The sequence below is a fragment of the Lynx rufus genome, unplaced genomic scaffold (genome assembly GCF_022079265.1).
Source record: "Lynx rufus isolate CCGP_SWC_20201006 ecotype Redwood Valley unplaced genomic scaffold, mLynRuf1.p SCAF_4, whole genome shotgun sequence".
In the NCBI taxonomy this organism is placed as follows: Eukaryota; Metazoa; Chordata; class Mammalia; order Carnivora; family Felidae; genus Lynx; species Lynx rufus.
Window position 1 is genome coordinate 125,518,784 of NW_025814856.1, and position 19,339 is coordinate 125,538,122.

At 41.7% G+C, this 19,339-nt stretch overlaps 1 protein-coding gene across 1 annotated transcript in view; it reads left to right on the forward strand.

The window, feature by feature from the left end:
- Window positions 1-19,339, forward strand: part of BMPER (BMP binding endothelial regulator) — a 251,126-nt gene that overhangs the window by 116,003 nt on the left and 115,784 nt on the right. Inside the window, exon 7 of the mRNA XM_047096890.1 lies at window positions 17,662-17,761. Coding sequence (XP_046952846.1) covers window positions 17,662-17,761 — 100 coding nt within the window. The remainder of the gene's footprint in view (window positions 1-17,661; window positions 17,762-19,339) is intronic.

Here is a 19,339-nt window from a genome sequence, read left to right on the forward strand (position 1 = left end):
CATGGCTCATGAGTAAGAGCCCCCCCCTGCCCCCCTGCATCTGGCTCTTTGCTGACAACTCAGACCCTGGAGCCTGCTTTGAATTCTGTCTCTCTCTGCCCCTCTCCTACTCACGCGCGTGCGCGCGCTCTCTCTCTCCTCTCTGTCTCTCAAAAGTAAATAAACATTAGAAATTTCTCAGTTTGATTTCTTTTTTTTTTTTGAATTTTTATTTATTTACTTAGAGAGAGAGAGAGAGTGAGCACAAGCGCATGAGTGCACATAAGCAGGGGAGGGGCAAGACAGAAGGGGAGAGAGAATCCGAAATAGGGTCCTCACTGTCAGTGCAGAGCCCAATGCGGGGCTCAATCTCACAAACCATGAGATCATGACTTAAGCCGAAATCAAGAGTTGGACACAACTGACTGAGCCACCCAGGTGCCCTTCTTAGTTTTAATTTCTAATACAATAAATATTGGTAGATAGGCATAGACCATGTAAACAACAACTCTTTGATAGGATCCATAGTTTTTAAGACTGTAAAGGGATACTGAGATAAAAAAAAAAAACTGAAACAAAAACAAAAACAGAAAAGCAAAACTTTGAAAACCACTAGTTTGGGGCGCCTGGGTGGCGCAGTCGGTTAAGCGTCCGACTTCAGCCAGGTCACGATCTCACGGTCCGTGAGTTCGAGCCCCGCGTCGGGCTCTGGGCTGATGGCTCGGAGCCTGGAGCCTGTTTCCGATTCTGTGTCTCCCTCTCTCTCTGCCCCTCCCCCATTCATGCTCTGTCTCTCTCTGTCCCAAAAATAAATAAACGTTGAAAAAAAAAAAATTAAAAAAAAAAAAAAAAGAAAACCACTAGTTTAAGGTTGGCTTTCCACATAGAGCCCAGATTAGAATTCCATGTCTAATTTAAATATAAATCATGTTTTGCCCCTTTCCCAGTTTTCTTAGCATTACGATTGCCCTTTGATTCCTGTGCGTCTGTCCAGAAATGCCCATAAGATATCTTTGCTGGACTCCAATCTAGAGACTCCCAGATATGCACATTGTCCGCCTGAGAGGAGACACCACGCGTGGGCTCCATCTACCTGAAGGGGAAGAGAGGAGTCGATGTGTAGTTATGGACAAATTTCATTGTCTTTCACATCTAGCTAACTCCTTTTTATGGAAAGATGGACAGCCAGCTGGGGATATGGTGACTAGCCTGAATGATTCTGTCTGAGACCTTTCTAAACTAAAGAGAATTAGAATTTGGAACAGTGTTTATGAGTTCATCGTAAAGAATATCCTCAACATAATGAAATATTAAATGGGCAATAAAATGTTAATTATGAAAAAATCATGAAAATTGCTTGCTAGGATTTTGAGTGAAAAGGTAGATTACCCAATGGTATTGCAGTCTGTCAACAAAAACTGTAATTATTTATTAGAAAAATATATTATGATAGGCACTGGAGGCATAAATTAATAAAAAATAGTCCTTGAACTGTGGATATAAAATTACCCATGCATGTTGAGACAAAATTGAAGGTCATGAGTAAAAATGAAAAATATTAATGGAGAAGCTGCTTCAAACCTCTCACATTTAACAAAATAATGTTTTTTGATATTATTTTAATTTCAATATCAGGGAAATAAGGGGCTAGAGATTGAAATTCATACTATTTTGATCCCTGCCTCTTGAAAACACTGGACACAAGTGGAAGAGAGACACTGGGAAGGGTACTGATCCTTCTGGCTGCTCCCAGTCTGGTGTCCTTGCCTGATCCCCAAAGCTCCTGCCTTTTTAAATTCCATTTGCACAGCTACGTGACCTCACCTAGCCCAGGGCTATCAGGGCCTCACTTGTAGTCCCATGTGGTCTCATCTAAAGGGAGTTACAGAGGTAAACAGCCTTTCCCTTGGATGTTTGTTTTCTTCCATTACCACCTACTGAGGAATCTATAAGAGTTCTGTTTGTTTATAATATGTCACTTTTTACAGGCCACCTAGAGGCAGGTATTGAGGGGCAAGTTTGCTAGGCAAAAAACCAAACCAAAACCAAAACCGAAACAAAACAAAACCCCCTGCTCCCAAAAACTAGAGAAAGACTTGGTTGAAATATTCCTTAGCATATCCTACAAATACCTTCTTTTAAAGGCATGGAAACCACATATCCCACATAGTCTGCCTGGGGAATTTGTAGCCAGCTATGTTTTCAGAGGATGTGGGAGGTAGTTTTCATACTATGGTATTTATAAATATTCCAGAAATGCCACATATTGGTAGGGTGACCTGGTTTATGGAATTGGAAAAAGGCCATGTTGAAGTCAAGAATTCTTTTCTTCTATAGTAAAATGTGTAAAGGTTCTGAAAAAAAAAATCAAGATAATCCTGAAAAAAATTAACAGGAATCCTGAGATAACTTATATTGATAGTATCCCTCAAATGAAAAAAAAAAAATAAAGCAAAACATTGTTAAAATGGTTTTAGGAATCTATCAAAATGTAATGTTGAATTTGAAGAGTATATTATATAATGTAGTATTTATGGGAGGGGAAGGCTTTGAGGAGATGGAAATGCTTGCTCAATGAAAGAATATTGATTGCTCAATATAAGAACTTGTTTAACCAAAAATTGTCGCCAAGAAATTTGCCTGAAGAGCAAAGACCCTGTTGCTGTAGATACTTAGGACAGGTATATAGCAGTAAATTGTAGTTGACTAGCGTTTTCCGAATTGTGTTCCTCATTATATTGTACTGGAATATGTTCAGATGCCATGATAAAAGGGTTCTGTGGTCAAATAAGTTTGAGAAACACCATATCCTATAATGTCCCTGTTGGATATCCATATGCATTGAAGGATAAGAAAAGTCTTGCAATAAAGAAAGCTATTTAACTTTGTTTTGCACAACCTTACTCTTTCTTTATAGGAGTCATGTAATGGAAGCCCTAGTAACCTCTTATGAAACAGGATTCCACAAAGTACTAGTTTAGGAGATGCTATAGAAGATAATTTGATTATAAATTACCTTGACGTCTTTGAGGGAAAGATTTGTGCAATCCAGACAGTTCTTCTGGTGCTCTGAAAGAAGGCGGAGATAAACGTTGGCATATGTTGGTAAGGAATTGTCATTGTCTTTCACATCAACTCCATCATATGGAAAGATGGAAAGTCAGCTGGGGCTATGACAGTTTGCCTGAGGGATTCTGGGTGCTGAAAGTCACAGCCACCTATTTCATATTCCCATTAGGCCTTAGATGGATTGTGGCTATGGTGCCCATTAATGCTCTTTTTTCCAGAAAAAGCATTTAAAAAAAAATGGTTATAGAGTGACCTACTGTATCTGTGGGGTTGCCTCACGTCTTCATAGGGAACACCAGCCTTCTTGTGGCAATACAGCAAGGGAGCGTGCCAGCATGTGTTACTTTCTAGAGTGAGATGAAATGATTATCTCCATCAACCCCCCAAACACACCCCTCCTTAGGAAAACAAACATTTGCAAGTTTATTTTATAAAATCTGTGTAGAACTTATATAAATATATTGTGACAGCAGCTGTCATACTGCATATATCAAGAAAGTGCTTTGAAACTTTATGCAAATACATGGGCGATGTATATACTACTGTGCACCCCAAAGACTACCCCATGTGTTCCTAGTGCCAAGAAAAACACAAATGTTCTCCAACTAATTCAGAGGAAAAGCCACCACAGCCCTATACCTTTCACAGCCCTGTTCTCTTGGCCAGTGAAACATACTTTGAATGGAGGATCCTAAAGAAAGCAGGGTGGGGGTGAGGGTGCTGAAGGTTCATTTTTATCAGTAACTTTTATAGATCAAGTACAAGTACTGGGCACTTAAAGCATATTCACTCATAAAATTTTCACAGCAGCTTTGTGGGGAAAATGGTATTGTTTAGTAATAAAATAACCAAGACTCAGATTAAATAAATTGCCCAAGGCTACTCATTTATTCATTTATGGAGCTGGCTGGGCTTCAAAATTAATTTGACTTTAAACATTTCTAAGAGCTGACATTTAATGAGCACTTACTATGCACCAGGCACTGGCCTAAAAGCTTTTCCTCCATCATCTTATTCTACGCTTTACATGAACTCTGTGACACTGAGTACTGTTGTTTTACTAATTTAAAGATGAAGAAATTGAAATTTAGGGAAGTTAAGTAACTTCGGCACAAAGTAATGAAGGCTAGAACTGGAGTCAGAAGGAGCCCTTACAGGGGTTTGTTCCTTTGAATCATGTGGTTTCCCAGTTTTCCTTCTTGATTTAGAATCTGGAAACTTTCCTGGTTTGTACTGAGCTTAAGGCACAGAGCTGCTCATGTCTTCATGAACTAGGTTTTCATAAGCATTTTAAAAAAGCATTATCTGAAGTTTAGTATCATTTCCACATTCATGGGGATTGTTACTTCTACAGCTCTAATGTTAGATCATATTTGGAGTTTTGAGCGTATTTCAATGCAGATACCTTATGTATAAATGTTAGATGAAAGAAATGGCCTCTTTACAAAGATTTTCAGTCTTTTGCCTATAGCATTGGAATATGTGTGTAACTGAGAGTCCCCTCCTCCATTCCTGTGTACCCTTTGGAATTAGGAATGTTTGAGAATAGAGTCATTTAAAATTTTTGCTATGAACAATTCTGGTGCTAGCACTGCTCCTTACATTTCCAACTTTTGAGAACTCTTCTGCTTTTTTTTTTTTTAACATTTTATTTATTTTCGAGAGACAGAGTGTGAGTGGGGGAGGGGCTGCGAGAGAGGGAGACACAGAATCAGTCAGGCTCCAGGCTCTGAGCTGTCAGTGCTGGAACCCATGTGAGATCATGACCTGAGCTGAAGTCAGACGTTTAACTGACTGAGCCACCCAGGCGCCCCCTCTTCTGCTTTTTAAAGTAAAACCCAGGATCCAGAAACCCATGGGGGAGGAGAAGGAAAAAAAAAAAAGAGGTTAGAGTGGGAGAGAGAGCCAAAGCATAAGAGACTCTTGGAAGCTGAGTGCAAACTGAGGGTTGATGGGGAGTGGGAGGGAGGGGAGAGTGGGTGATGGGCATTGAGGAGGGCATCTTTTGGGATGAGCACTGGGTGTTGTATGGAAACCAATTTGACAATAAATTTCATATATTAAAAAAAAATAAAGAATAAATTCTCTATTTAAATGCAATAAATAAATAAATAAATAAATAAATAAATAAATAAACAAACATTAAAAAAAGTTAAAAAAAAAAAGTAAAATCCATTAGACCCATTGAAAACTGTGGATTTTGAATCCTTACCTTCTTGTGGTTGCTCAAGTTCCCCCACCATTGGCATATCTTATGATTGTTGTGATAAAATGTTGCAATAAATGTTGAAGGCAACCATTTTCCAGGCAGAATTGATCCTAGAGAATTGCCACTTGTGATTTCAAAGTTAGAGTCTGCTTGGGAGGGTTTGCCAAAAAGCAAACAAGAATCGAGCCTAGAGGCCATCTGAGACTAGACGGTTTAAAAGGCTCAGTAGATCATCCTCACCAGTGGGAACACTGGATTTCTTGGTGAGAAAAGGGCTGGATATTTCATCTTCTGTAAGTAGGCTTTCACTTAATCTGCCTGTTTTCAAGACATTGCCATCATCTTCCAGTTGGCCTGGTATAATAAAATGCTTGATATTTCTGAACCATTGCCTCCCCGAGTCCTAGTCCTTCCCCCCCCCCCCCCGCCCCCCACATATTTTCCTCTTCAACACTGGTCTTTAACTTTTTTTTTTTTTTTTTTTTTGAGACAGAGAGACAGAGCATGAACGGGGGGAGGGTCAGAGAGAGGGAGACACAGAATCTGAAACAGGCTGCAGGCTCTGAGCTGTAAGCACAGAGCCCGACATAGGGCTTGAACTCACGGACCATGAGATCATGACCTGAGCTGAAGTTGGCCACCTAACCAACTGAGCCACCCAGGCGCCCCTCAACACTGGTCTTTATTTTTTTTTTTTTAATTTATTTTTTTTTTCAACGTTTATTTATTTTTGGGACAGAGAGAGACAGAGCATGAACGGGGGAGGGGCAGAGAGAGAGGGAGACACAGCATTGGAAACAGGCTCCAGGCTCTGAGCCATCAGCCCAGAGCCCGACGCGGGGCTCGAACTCACGGACCGCGAGATCGTGACCTGGCTGAAGTCGGACGCTCAACCGACTGCGCCACCCAGGCGCCCCAACACTGGTCTTTAGAGAGAGCCCCTGGGCATGTTCTGAGGGGCTTGTGTCTGGTCCACTCACCACTAAAGTCCTGGTGGCTATTTTAAGTGGATTGGCTTTCCTTTGATTTCCAATCAAAGGTGGCCTTCCACTCTTCTTCCTTTAGTTTCATAGGAACTATGGAGACTATCCTTGGTTTTCACTGAAGCATTTAGGGAACTTCTGACAAGCACTTGAACTGCTGTCCTAGCTATGGCCTAAAAAACCCAGTCCTGAACCCAGTCCTTTCTGTAGGATAGAGCTTTTTTCCATTCCTCTCTATAAGGTTAAGGATTTGACCTGTCCAGGCCTGGTTCTCCATCCGTCTTGAAAAAAATGTCTGTGGTTGCTGAGGTATTGTCACAGTTACAGAGCTATACATGGCCAGGCAAGCTTTCCATCCAGATGCTACCTCACACAGGTATCTTCCCTTTTCTGGCCTCTTTGTAGCATGTTCTGGCCAAGATTACAAGATAATGCTTCTGAACCTGGCCTGATGTTATTCCTCAAGATTGATTTAATATAATTCATTCTTTCTGTAAAAGGCCACTTTTTCTTTCGACCTGACCAACATATGAATCCATTTGTCAGAGAATATACCCCTGCCTTGTCTATTAGGTGCTGTTTCATATTGTCCAATGTTGGACACTGATTGCCAGTCTTCTCAGCAAGTCAGAGTTCATGATACAGGAAATCTCATTTTCCTGGACTGGATAAAAGTCCATCTTCTACCATGGTCTGTCTGCCATTGTTTCCTCTTTTTAGCACTGCCACCATGTCATAGGCACTTTGCTTTTCAGCCTAGCATGGCTACTATTTCCACTCGCTTTGATTGCACATCGCTGCTAATACCCTGGAGACCTGTGATGATAAAGTGTGGAGGGGAAGTGGGAAGGACCAGGAACACTTTCTTTTCTGTGTGGTTTACTCAATTATAGGAATCCAAGATCAGTGGGGTCTGTATTTGAATGTCAGAGGTTTCAAGGACACAGATTTTTAGGCTTTATTTCCAGTATCTTTCTCCCCTAGGACCAACACAGCCATCCATGACACTGGACTTGGGATGACTGAGTGACAGATGCCAAGTTGTATTTGCAATAACGCCTTGCTTCTATGATTAGGTTTTGGAACCAATGATTCTGTTGTGTTAATCTCTTTCTCCCTTAGGATGGATTTTTTTTTTTCCCCTCACCAGAGGCTAAGTAGATGAACCTCTCCCTTTCACTGGGCTTGCCCAGACATGTCAGAATGCTAGCTTTGGCTCAAACTGGGACCCTCCTCCCACCCCTTCCACAGCTGTTTCCAACAGCCTGTATACTTCTTTTCCTTTGATAATTTTTGGCCTAGATTATGATCATCACAAGAGCTTGCCAAGATTGGGTTGTAGCCTGTTTGTCTCAGAACACAAACTTTGAATTGGTTGAGAAGACCAATCCCCAGGGGCACCCCTAGTTTGAATGAATAGTGCCAGAAATCTCTGGTCTCCCTGGACAGTGCCCCTTAATGGAGGTCAGGGTGTTTATAGGACTCCTTCATATTTTACTTAACCATTTTAGATTTTGTTAGAATTTCAGGAAATTGTCACTTGATACAAAATAGAGACCTGTAAAAGGTAATGTATATTGAATGAAGATTTTGAAATTTTTTATTTAAAGACCACTAAATGTAACACACAGAAACTCAAATGTTTGCTGAATGGGCAAACGAAAGCCAAAATGCTATGACTAGCCCACTGCTATTCAGAAATGAAAATGAAGTGTAAGTGTAATCTTATTTTTTAGCAGGGTGTTCAAGCGTACCATATTTAGGAAATATCCCAAAGACTTGTTAAGTATAATTTTGTCAATACAGTGAGGTGATCCAGATAGACCTTAATTAGGACTAATTCATTTCAAGACAACAGATAATTTTGTTCCTCAGGAAACCTTACTGGAGCACACACATATTGGATTGACTTTCAGCTCTAGCTCATGACCCTCCAAGTAGGTGTTTAAGTGAAAACCAAACACTTGTGATGTTACTGTGGCTTTGCTGTGGAGCTAGGAAGACTGAGGCACTTGTGGAAGATAAAACTCTCAGCCTAGTTTGGGGCAAATGATAAATGCAAACGAAACATTGGAAATAAAATAAAACAATATATTAGACAGGTGGTGCACATATACTGTTTTTGGTAGCCAAACTTAAAAGTCAGCTGAAAGGTTTCAGAGAAACAGTTCCTCAGTGACACTTGGCTTTCTGTCTTGGGGGGTCAGTATTTGTAGAGACTTGCCCCTGTCGAGCCCTCATGGGGCCTCTTCCTCCACGCATCTCCAGTTTTGCTGTGGTGTGGACAACCTGAGGAATATGAAAAATGCCCTTTCTCCTCCACGGTGGGGTTATTTCCTTCCTTTCAGGAATGGTTCATAACTCATGGGAGGTGTGAGTTCTGAATGATTGTTCTTTTCATCTTCCTGGAAGCAGGCCAGACTGAAGCTAAAGCGTTTGATGTGTCAGCAGTAGGCTTGTAACGGCTTTGACTACTTACACGAGGATGAAAGATTGAACTTTGATTAAAAAAAAAAAAAAAAAAAAGGCAAGAAAAGGAAAAGGGCTCATTTTCTTTCTTTTCCTTTTTTTTTTTTCTTTTTGGGTGGTAGCTGAGAAGCATCCTACTGGGGTGGTCTGGGAGGTCCCTTGGAATCTGCAATAGTAGGAGGGTGTTCTCTTGTGGATTTATTTGCTTATTTTATCGATTGTTTGAGAGAGGGAGGACACCCTTGCTCACCAGCATCGCAGGACCAGATTCTCAGACCTTATCAGTAAGCCCCTACTGCTCTGCTCTGTGAGCCCTGGGAAGGGTTTTCACATTCCTCAGGGAAGATCACTTATGTTTCCAGCCATCCCTCAGTGCCTGCTTGTAGACACCAAACATACTATTGCTGGCCAACCTCTTCCGATTCACAGGGCCTTCCCCATCCCTTGCTTCCCAGGGCATTTCTTTAGAGGTTTCATCTGAGCGTGGTCCCATAGGGTGGTCTTATTTTCCTGCTTTTAAAATAGACAAAGAATACAGTAAAATGTTTGTGGAAACCCGGAACCAGTTGGAATTCGCCCCAAACGGTGTTCCAGTCTTATCAGCAATGTGTGTGTCAGCCTCTGTGTGAAGTGGGGTGTGGGGAGGAGGAAGGATTTCAAAATTTTCTTTTCCAAAGCAAGCACATGAAAACACAAAAACAAGAACAACAATCCGCCATTCAGCTGAGTGACAAGACAGAGTTAAGAACGAGGATTCAACGAGGAATATAGGCAAATTTTACCATTAAATGTGAGACCTAAGCAAACACAATATGGAAACTTCCTTTTAAGATGGTGTTAGAGGGGCACCTGGGTGGCTCAGTCGGTTAAGCGTCTGACTTCGGCTTAGGTCATGATCTCGCGGTTCGTGAGTTCAAGCCCCGCGTCGGGCTCTGTGCTGACAGCTCGGAGCCTGGAGCCTGTTTCCGATTCTGTGTCTCCCTCTCTCTCTCTGACCCTCCCCTGTTCATGCTCTGTCTCCCTCTGTCTCAAAAATAAACAAACGTTTAAAAAAAAATTAAAAAAAATTAAATGAAGTTAGAGAAACAGTAGTAAATGTATTCATATCACCTGGTTGTTTAAGAATCTAATATTTATTTTACACCATTGCAAACTCTGGCTCTGCCTCTGTGTGCACTTAAGCCCAGCGCTGTCTCCACAACCCAGTTGGACCTGCTGGTTTCTGCATCTGCTGGAAGCTGGCCTGATAATGCTGCCAGCAGGCTAAGGCCTCACTGTAGGGCCGTGCAAACCCGTGAGGATGCCAGTACAGGCATTCTTCTGTAAGCGTCTTTGAATATGATGAGCAGTCAAACTCTCTGGGAGTCATCTGTCTGGCCACCAGAGGACATGAAGTCCCTACGGGGCTCACCAGTATAGGCCAGAGGGTGAACAGCCAACATACTGCGTGGTGGGAGCTTGAGCTTGGGGGATGAGTGCTCACCAGCATGGCCAGCGTGCTGACCCTGAAGGGGCCTATTGGCCAACAGGAAAGCTTTCCTACATTATTAACACCTAAAACGTTGCTCCTGAAGATGTCCATTGACATTTATGAGTCGCCTATAACAATAAAGAGAGAGTGCGTAGGATGTGAAATTCAGATTGTCCGAGTTGCATATCACCTTCTGAAAGGTACAATGAAATGACTAGGGAAGAGCTTAGGAAGAACAAACAGTAATTGGGTGTGAACTTGCTCAGTTCAGCAACCATATGACCAGGATTTGTGTGGGGTTTTTTGTTGTTGCTGTTGTTGTTTTTTAATGTTAATTTATTTTAGAGACAGAGGCAGACAGGCAGAATGTGAGCAGGAGAGGGGCAGAGAGAGAGGGAGACATAGAATCCAAAGCAGGCTCCAGGCTCTGAGCTGTCAGCACAGAGCCCAAAGTGGGATTTAAACCCATGAACAGTGAGATCATGATCTGAGCTGAAGTCAGACGCCTAACCGATGGAGCCACCCAGGAGCCCTGACCAGGATTTAAATTGAGATTCTTAACTATCTTTTTCTTTCTGATAAAAAAAAAAAGGAGGGGGGGGGATTTAGCTTCTTCAAGGAGGGAAAGGCTGATAGAATGGGTGATTTTAGTGTTTCGTAGTCACATTAGGCCTGAAATATTACATCTGGGATGGCACAGTGAAATTAAATGTCATTTGTTTAACAATATATGTGGTAGGCAGAATAATGGATCCCCTGACCCCCAAGACATCCAAATTCTAATCCCCAAAACCTATGACTATGACCTTATATGGCAAAAGAGACTTTGCAGATGTGGTTAAATTAAGGATTTTGACAGGAGATTATCCTGGATTATCTGGATGGACCCTCTTAAAAGAGTCCTTTTGAACAGAGGCATAAGGGTCAGAGTCATACAGATTTTGAGAATGTTTTGTTGATGCCTTTGACGATGAAGAAAGGAGGCCAATAGCCAAGGAAGGCTGGCAGCCTCTGAAAGCTGGAAAAGACAAGAAAACAGATTCTTCCCTAGAGTCTCCAGAAAGAACCCAGCCCTGCTGACACTTTGATTTTAGCCCAGGGAGACTGACTTCAGATTTCTGATTTCCAGAGCTGTACGATAGCAAATGTGTGTGGTTTTAAGCCACTGAGTTTATGTGGTAATTTATTATAGCAGCAATAGGAAACCAGAGCAATAATATAAACAACAATACAATTGGACTTGGAGACGTTAATTGATGGAAAAAATAAAAGGAATTTGTTTTAGGCTGGATTCTCAAGACAGAGCATCAGGTCATGGTTCTTTGAATAGGTATGAAAGATAAAAGGGTTTTATTTTTGTTAGTCCAGGGGGGACACTTTTCAAGGGTGACTGCTCAAGATTTTTATGGGTCAGAATAGGTACTTTGGTCAAGCTTTTGCTGACGTGTTCTGGACTCTGTGTGTATAGAATCAAAGTTAAATTGTACTTTATCACTTGGAAACATAAGCCCATGTGTAGCACAATGTTCAGATTCTTGGGGTAGACAGTTTCCAGAGTCCTCACAGATTACGATGATAAAGCCTGCATTGGTCTCAGCACAGAACCACTTGGTGAATTCAGCCCCATCAACCTCAACCACAACTGCATCTTCCCTTCTCCTCCTGCTGCCCTCTTCCTTCACAAGCCTGAGTAAAAGTGGCCCCCAGCCCCTAGCGAGGTGAAGTAGGCTCATGTCCCAGAGACAACTCCCCCACCTGAGAAATGTGCTCTATCACTCAGAACACACGTCTGGAGCACAGTTATAAGCTGGGATATGTGCTAGCTGCTGGAGGAACTCACAAGGTTAATAAGCCTTAAATGCTGCTTGTTAGAAGCTCATATGAGTGACACATTTTGCAAAATGCAGTGCCTTGGATAGCAGCATTTAATTCATCTGGGAAAGTTATTAAAAATGCAGGTTCCTGGGCTGTGGCTTGAGAAAGCATTGGTTTATTAGTACAGTGGTTTTTAACTGGGAATGATTTTGTCCTCCAGAGACATTAGGCAATGTCTGAAGATATTTCTGTTTGGTACAACCAGGGGACAAAGGGTGATACTGGCATCTAGTGGATAGAGGCCAGGGATGCTGTTAAACATTTTACAATGCACAGGATGGCTCCCTAAAACAGAGACTTCTCTGACCCCAAATGTTAATAATGCCAAATTTGAAAAACTCTGGTCTAGTGAGTAACTCTCTCTCTCTCTCTCACACACACACACACACAAGTTATTATACCGTAGTGGTATATACATATATGTCAATATAGCATGTGTATATGTATATACATGTGTCCTTGTGTATGTACCATATCTATAAATACATTTCTCTAAGTAGGCTCATCACTCATTACAATTTGGGGTGTTCTCTCTTCCATTGTCCACTCTACTCCTGCTCTCTCAGCTGGACAGCTTACCTACTGCCCATCTTTGCTTTGATTTTTTTCTGTTCTACACTGGCCAAGAACAGGGGAAGCTAAATACCAAGACCCATGGAAGTAACTGGCATGCTCTGAAAGCCATTTATTTACCAAAATAAATTTGCAGGCCAAAAAGAAGCATGGATAAGGACATCCTTTTCCTCTTGTGAAGTTTTTGGACCCAATTTGCAATTCAGAGTGGGTACTCTATTCACAAATCAGCTTTGTACCATTCATTGACTGTTATGATATAAGAATTGTGGGTCACACATAATCTCTTTGCACTCAAGGTATATTTCTCCCCTATACTAGCCCCTCTCGGTCTTCTCTCCCCTGTTCTCACCTTCATCTAGAATCAATGGAGAACTCCATTCTCTTCAAACAATTGAACGTTGGGGGAAAAAAATCCTTCTAGAATGTGGTTGAGTATAATTGATTCTAACCAGTTCTAACTGGTTAGAAATGTACTACTCTGCTTCCCGCCTCCTGTTGGGGAGCCAAGTCTGCATGCTGTTCAAGGGATGAGTGCTATGTCATACGTTACAGTATGGTTTCCAGCCCTCAGTTCTCAATGGTCCTCAGGGGTGGGGGAAGAATCCTGCATGCATATGGCTGTGGTTTTATCATCTTGCATTCATTACTATATTCAGGAAGATAGATTTTATTATGCAGCAAGACTGCTAGTCTAGGGTAAACTTTCACACCAAGCAATTGTGTTCTTGACTAAATCAGCTAAGACAAAAATAAGGGGGTAGAAAATAGACTCGGGACAAGTTTCATGTCTTTCTTTTAAAAACAGCCACTTTTGGAGAAGCACTTGGATATGACCAAATGACCACCTGTAAAGAACAAATGACCACCTGTAAAGAACAAACTAAAGAAAAATGGTGGAAATCGTAACTCACCAGTACTGTGGAAGTTCCCAGAGTTCCTTTCCTTGTTGACCAGATGAGAATAGTGATTAGTCCCTGTGTATTTTAACCATATAGAAATTTTCAAACATTTAACAAAACACATGGGGTCCTAGAAATCCTGCCAGCTTAGAAGGTGAAGTTGAGTGTTGCTTTTTGATATATCAGCACCAACAAACATTTAGTTAGTACCTAAAATGTGTAAAACCCAAGGAGATACAAGGTAAGTAGACGCAGACAGCCCTGAAACTATACCAGCTTATCAGCATCCTGTAGTTCACAGTGATTTGAGAAATTCATTTAGATTCTTAGGGCCCATCATGTGTGTTGGCTCTTCCTTTCATTTAAGAAATTTTTACTGAGTTATTTCCTTGAGCCCGTCATGTTCCTGAAGGATATTAGGCTCAAAGGTCCTTGCTGTCACCAAAGTCTAGCTTGAAGGCAAAACCAGTGTCATCTTGCCAGATTAAACTTCTATGTATGTGTCAAGAATACAGGAATATACATGAGAAAGGGAAAGATATGGAAAGATAGAGGGGGTCACTGGGAAATTAAGGGGTGTGGAAGGTTTCACAGGGGAGAAGAGGCCCCAAATTGACCTTGAATGAAGCAGGATTTTTGTAGGGGTCAATGATGGGGGAAGAGAAGGAAAGAGGTACATATGAAGAAGATGGAAGGCCTCAGACGTGCCTGGGGACAATAAAAAATATATAATGGACTCTCCTCTCCAGGTTGATATTGTGAGGAAAGGAGATGGGAGAGAAGGTTATGGGGTATCTTGACCAACTAGACTAACTGTGGTAATAAAGATCTAATGCATCTGAGTATTTTATTTTATTTTTTTAAAGTTTGTTTATTTTGAGAGAGAGAGAAAGAAAGAGAGAGCATGTGTGCGAGCAGGGGATGGGGAGAAAGAATCCCAAGCAGGCTTTGCGCTGTCAGCACAGAGCCCGACACGGGTCTTGATCCCATGAACTGTGAGATCATAACCTGAGCCAAAACCAAGAGTTGGACACTTAACTGACTGAACCACCCAGGCACCCCACATCTGAGTATTTTAATGCAATTAAATTTATTTCTTGCTCATTTAATAGTTCATTGTGAGTGTTTAGTGGATAGACTTCCACATGGTGACCCAGGGAAGCAAGCTCTTTCCATTCTGTGCAGAGTTATTGATATCCCCTCAATTCAGGTGGTTATCCATGTAGCAGAGATAGAAAGTGAGAGTGTGGAGCACTGAGTGTGAGAGACCTTTATGGGTCAGGCCTAGAAGCGTGTTATTTATTTCCATCCACCTCCTGTTGCTCAGAACGTAGTCAGTCGTAAGGCCTAACTGCAAGGGAGTCTGAGAAATGTAGTGTTGGTCTATGTCAGGAGAAAAAGAAGCAGGTTTTAGTGAGGCTATAGTTGCTTCTACAATTGACTTTTAGCCTGAACTTTATCCCAAATGCAATGGCAACTCATCCTCCACGTTAGCATGGGGACATGCGCAATGGTAACATAGGCTCCATAAGGTGAGTGATTTTTGTATGTTATATTCACCGCTGTATCCTCAGCGTATCTAGGCCTTAAACAACTATTTGATCAAATAATGAAATGATGGATGGATGTTGGAAATGAATCCTGGCCATATGGAACTTTCCAGGTGGGTTCGTGGAAGAGAGCTGAGGCAGGGAGTCCGGTTAAAAAGAGTGTGCTAATCTGACAGAGCCGGAGTTAGTGCAGTTACAGTAGGAATTAGTACATTTTTAGAAACAGAAATGTTCACTTCTGCTATTTTAACGTTCTTAGTTTACAGCATAGCCACATCTCATAGTTTAACCAGATTCCCTGCTGAGTTGAAATCACAGAAGCAGGTTGTGAGCCGAAATAGCCTGGCACTTTCTTTGGAGGTATTAATTGGAACGCAGCCTTGGGACTTGGGCTGTGCCACGATCCTGCAACCCAAACAAAATAAAACTTGACTAAACCAGCAAACCCAGAATGCAGTTCAAGTTACTTTAAGGGGCTCTTGGGAAACACAAACTGCATTTGTATTATATATGCAAAATCCGCTCTTTGACCTTATTGTAAGAAAAATTACTGGAGCCCACCTAATCTTCTGCCAGCTTTCCGAAGTGCTGGACAAGTTAACTCCTATGCAATTATGTAATATTTCGTAAAAATTTTGACTTTCAAATATGCTTGAAAAATAGATGCTGATCCAACAAGAACAGAGACTATCAATGAAAAGAATATGTGCTCTGTGCACCTAAGAGAAGCCAACACACAGGCAGCCTCATGTGGCCCGAGGCTTCATGATTTTAGGAAGTTGCTTGCAGATGAAATTTTTTGAAATTAAAAGTTAAGGGAAGCATTCTGTCCTCCCTCTAGATTTAACTTTTGTGGTTTATGTATAAGCTGGGGCAGACCTCGGTGTCTGACCTAGACTCAGGTTATGTGCTTCTGAAGTCTGGTGAAAGGCCAGACTTTAGGATTATGCAGAGCTGAGTGAGGGAACCTCACAGAAAACAGCCAGGGATTCTTAGGAGATTTTCAGTGATTCTTGCTGATCTGGAAATAATGTAAAAACAACAGAAGAGCTTTTTGTGGTATTTTTGTATGTTCTCTCTTGGTTTGGGGAAGAATCTGACATTCAAGTGGCTTAAAAATAATAAATATTTAAAAAGACATAACATGTCCTACCCTTTTCATCCACCCCTACCAAAAAATAAACTGTAATAATAAAAATGGCAAGAGCAGGAAGGGAAAGCAGAAACAATGGATGGCAGCAGTATGCTAGGATGGGCATGAATTTGATCCAGACGTCTAACGTCTGGTGTTATTGCATAAAGTGGTGGAGAAGGTGTGAGGAAATGCCGCAGGGAATCTTTCCCTTCTTTACAGTGTGAGTTCCTCATTTCCTGAGGCCCCTTGAGATATAAATTACCGGTTTCAGACAGCGGGTACCTGAGGGTCTACTCCTTTGCTTTCTAGCTCAAATCCCAGAGAAGCCAATCCATTGAAATTCCATTTGTCTAGTGATCTATTTACCAAATCTTCTGATTTTCTGAAAAAAAAAATAAATTATTCATAAATTTAGTAGCAATTCATTTTGCACAGGATAGTTTTCACATGAACCTTACAAAGGTGTTGGGTGTAAATTGACTAGAAAGCACTATTTTTTTTTTTCCCTGCCCAGCTTTCTGAAGATTCAATTACAAGTTGCTGAGGCTGGGAAAACAGACACCACGGCAGAGGCATCGAGGAGGGGGAGTAGGCGTGTTGCATCTTCAAGTTGTAAAGAGGGGAGAGATACTGATGGCTAGAGAAAGGGGGGCATGCTGGGATAAAGAAGGAAGGAATGGATGTCAGAAAGGAAGACAGGAAAGGTGGAGAATGAGGGGCAGGGAAAAATTTGAAAGCTCTAGAACTTCTCCCATAGGCTGCTAAGCCTCTGCCATTCCTTCCAATATCAATCATCTTTTGCCTTCTACTTGTGATAGAAAAGTTTGGTTAGCTGAGTGAATTCAGTGAAATGGTTCTTCTGAATATTGGCAGCATATCCATTTTCAGCGGATTGGCTGCTTCATGAAATCTAAACCTCCGAGAGCCATCCTAATAATACCTTTAAGCAGTTACAGAAAAGGAAGTATTCCTGGAGGAAGATGTCTGCAGAACTTACAGAAAGATGAGGGTCCAAAAGAGGAGGAAAAGCCTCAGTAACGCCCAGAGGACTCCTTTGCTTGCTTGGGTGTCGGAAAGGGAAGCCAACTTTTCCTGGTTTGCCTAAGACTCTCCCAGTTTTAGTACTGGAAGCCTCCAATCTCAAGCCAATGAAGATAGTTGACTAGTCTTGAGAAGGAAAAAGGTAAAGAAAGGTGGTGGGTGGGTGGGGAGAGGTAATTCTGTAATAATCTCTTCAGGGACAGTCTTTTCGAGGGTACAGTTCATGTGGCCTCCAGGGAAGATAAAAGGAAAAAGGATAGTTGGGAGAAACTACACAGATCTAAGCCGTCACCCCAAGGACCCGATACCAGGGAAGACCCTAGGTTTGTTTCAGGTATCTTGATTATACAGTATAAATGCACTTACTTTTCTAAATGTGCTTTTTTCTCTCTCTCTTTTCTTTAGGGAGGCAGGACACAGTGCGTGAGAGAAGTCTGTCCCATTCTCTCCTGTCCTCAACACCTTAGCCACATTCCCCCAGGACAGTGCTGCCCTAAATGTTTGGGTGAGTGACTGTTTTCAGATAAAAGAACAATGTAATTTATTCTTGGGAGTTTCTGCTGAGAGTCTTCATTCACATTGTTATGTTGGGGTTCTCAGGTTGTCCTGTTTCATGGCTTATTAGAAATAACTGCTTTTTCTGGTGATAGGAATGTAAGGTGTGCCCGGTGTTTATCTCTTGTCTGAGGTCTCTACAGGTGTTTCTTTTCTCTTGTGCTTCCTCGAATCTCTAAACCTGGTTCACCAGACAACTTGGGATGATAACCCCTGATGGCGAGAGCAGTATTGAAGAAACTGTCTTTCATTGGGCATATGACAATTGGTAGAAATGATTAGTATTTTAAAGGCATATGAAATTAACACATGGAAAAATATAGACTAGTGTTACTTTTAGAGGCAAAAGTATGCAGGAGGATGACACCAAAAGCAAGAGGTTTGGAAGGGAGCAATGAAAAGTAGCGAACAGGAAAGGAGAATGAGCTATTTTTTATTGAGCATTTACTATTTCCTAGGTACTATGAAAATCACTTTACATGCTTTTTCTCATTGAATTTTCTCAAGAAGCTGTGCCGTATAGGTGCTAAGTATATCATTCTGATATGTAATATACATGCTGTGGTTAGTATTATTGCAGGAGAAGGGAGTAGATTCCTAGAAGGTGGCACAGCTGGTGAGTTACAGAGTTGATACCTGAATATGAGTTCCTGTGATTCCTAAGCCCAGGCTGTAACCTGCTGCTGCCCAGCCTCCGTGGTGATGTGGAGAGAGGCATATACATTGCCAGTTGAAAGAGACAGCCTGTGATGGAGAGTCTCTAGGGCAAGAGATCCTTTAGGTCTTGTTTATAATCCGAATGTCAGCTTCTTACACATGATCTTCAAACTCTTGAGTTAGTTGAGGTCAGACTAAGATTCAAAGAAAAGTAGCCTGACCCAGTGTGTGAATACAATAGAGCATCTCCCACTAAAATCCTCCAGCAACCCCACTAGAATCTTGAGGGATCTTTGAGGAGGCTAATACATTTCCGAGTCACCCCTGGCTTGGTCTCCTTCTGCTGTTTTTCTCTTAATTCTCCTTCTCCTCCTCCTTCTTCTCCTCCTCCTTCTCTCTCTCCTTTCTTCCTCTTCCACCTCCACTTCATCTTCCTCTCCTCCTCCTCCTCTTCCACCTCCTTCAACGCCATTTTGTACTTGCAGGTACATTCCCCTCCAGTCTTTTCACATTCTGTGGTGCTACTGAATCAAGACTTGTGTAGTAGATTTTACTGAAGGTTTGTGGTCAGTGAGGGTGATTACCTTTTAGTGGAGCACAGTGAACAACATGAAATGGATCCTTAATGGATCCTCCCTTTGTTCTTAAGAGGTCTCAGCTATTATGCCTTTAGGAAAATGTCACTGTGTATCTGGGCTCCAGCGTCCTATCAGTTACTGTCCACACCCTTTTTTCTGAATCTTCTCTCCTTTCTTTCATAGCTTGCTTTTCTCAATTCCAGAATCTCCTGTTGATTGATATTTTTCATTCCCAGCTTATCACAGCCATAGTCTAAAGTCTGTCTTTCTACAACCAACTTGTTGAATAAAGG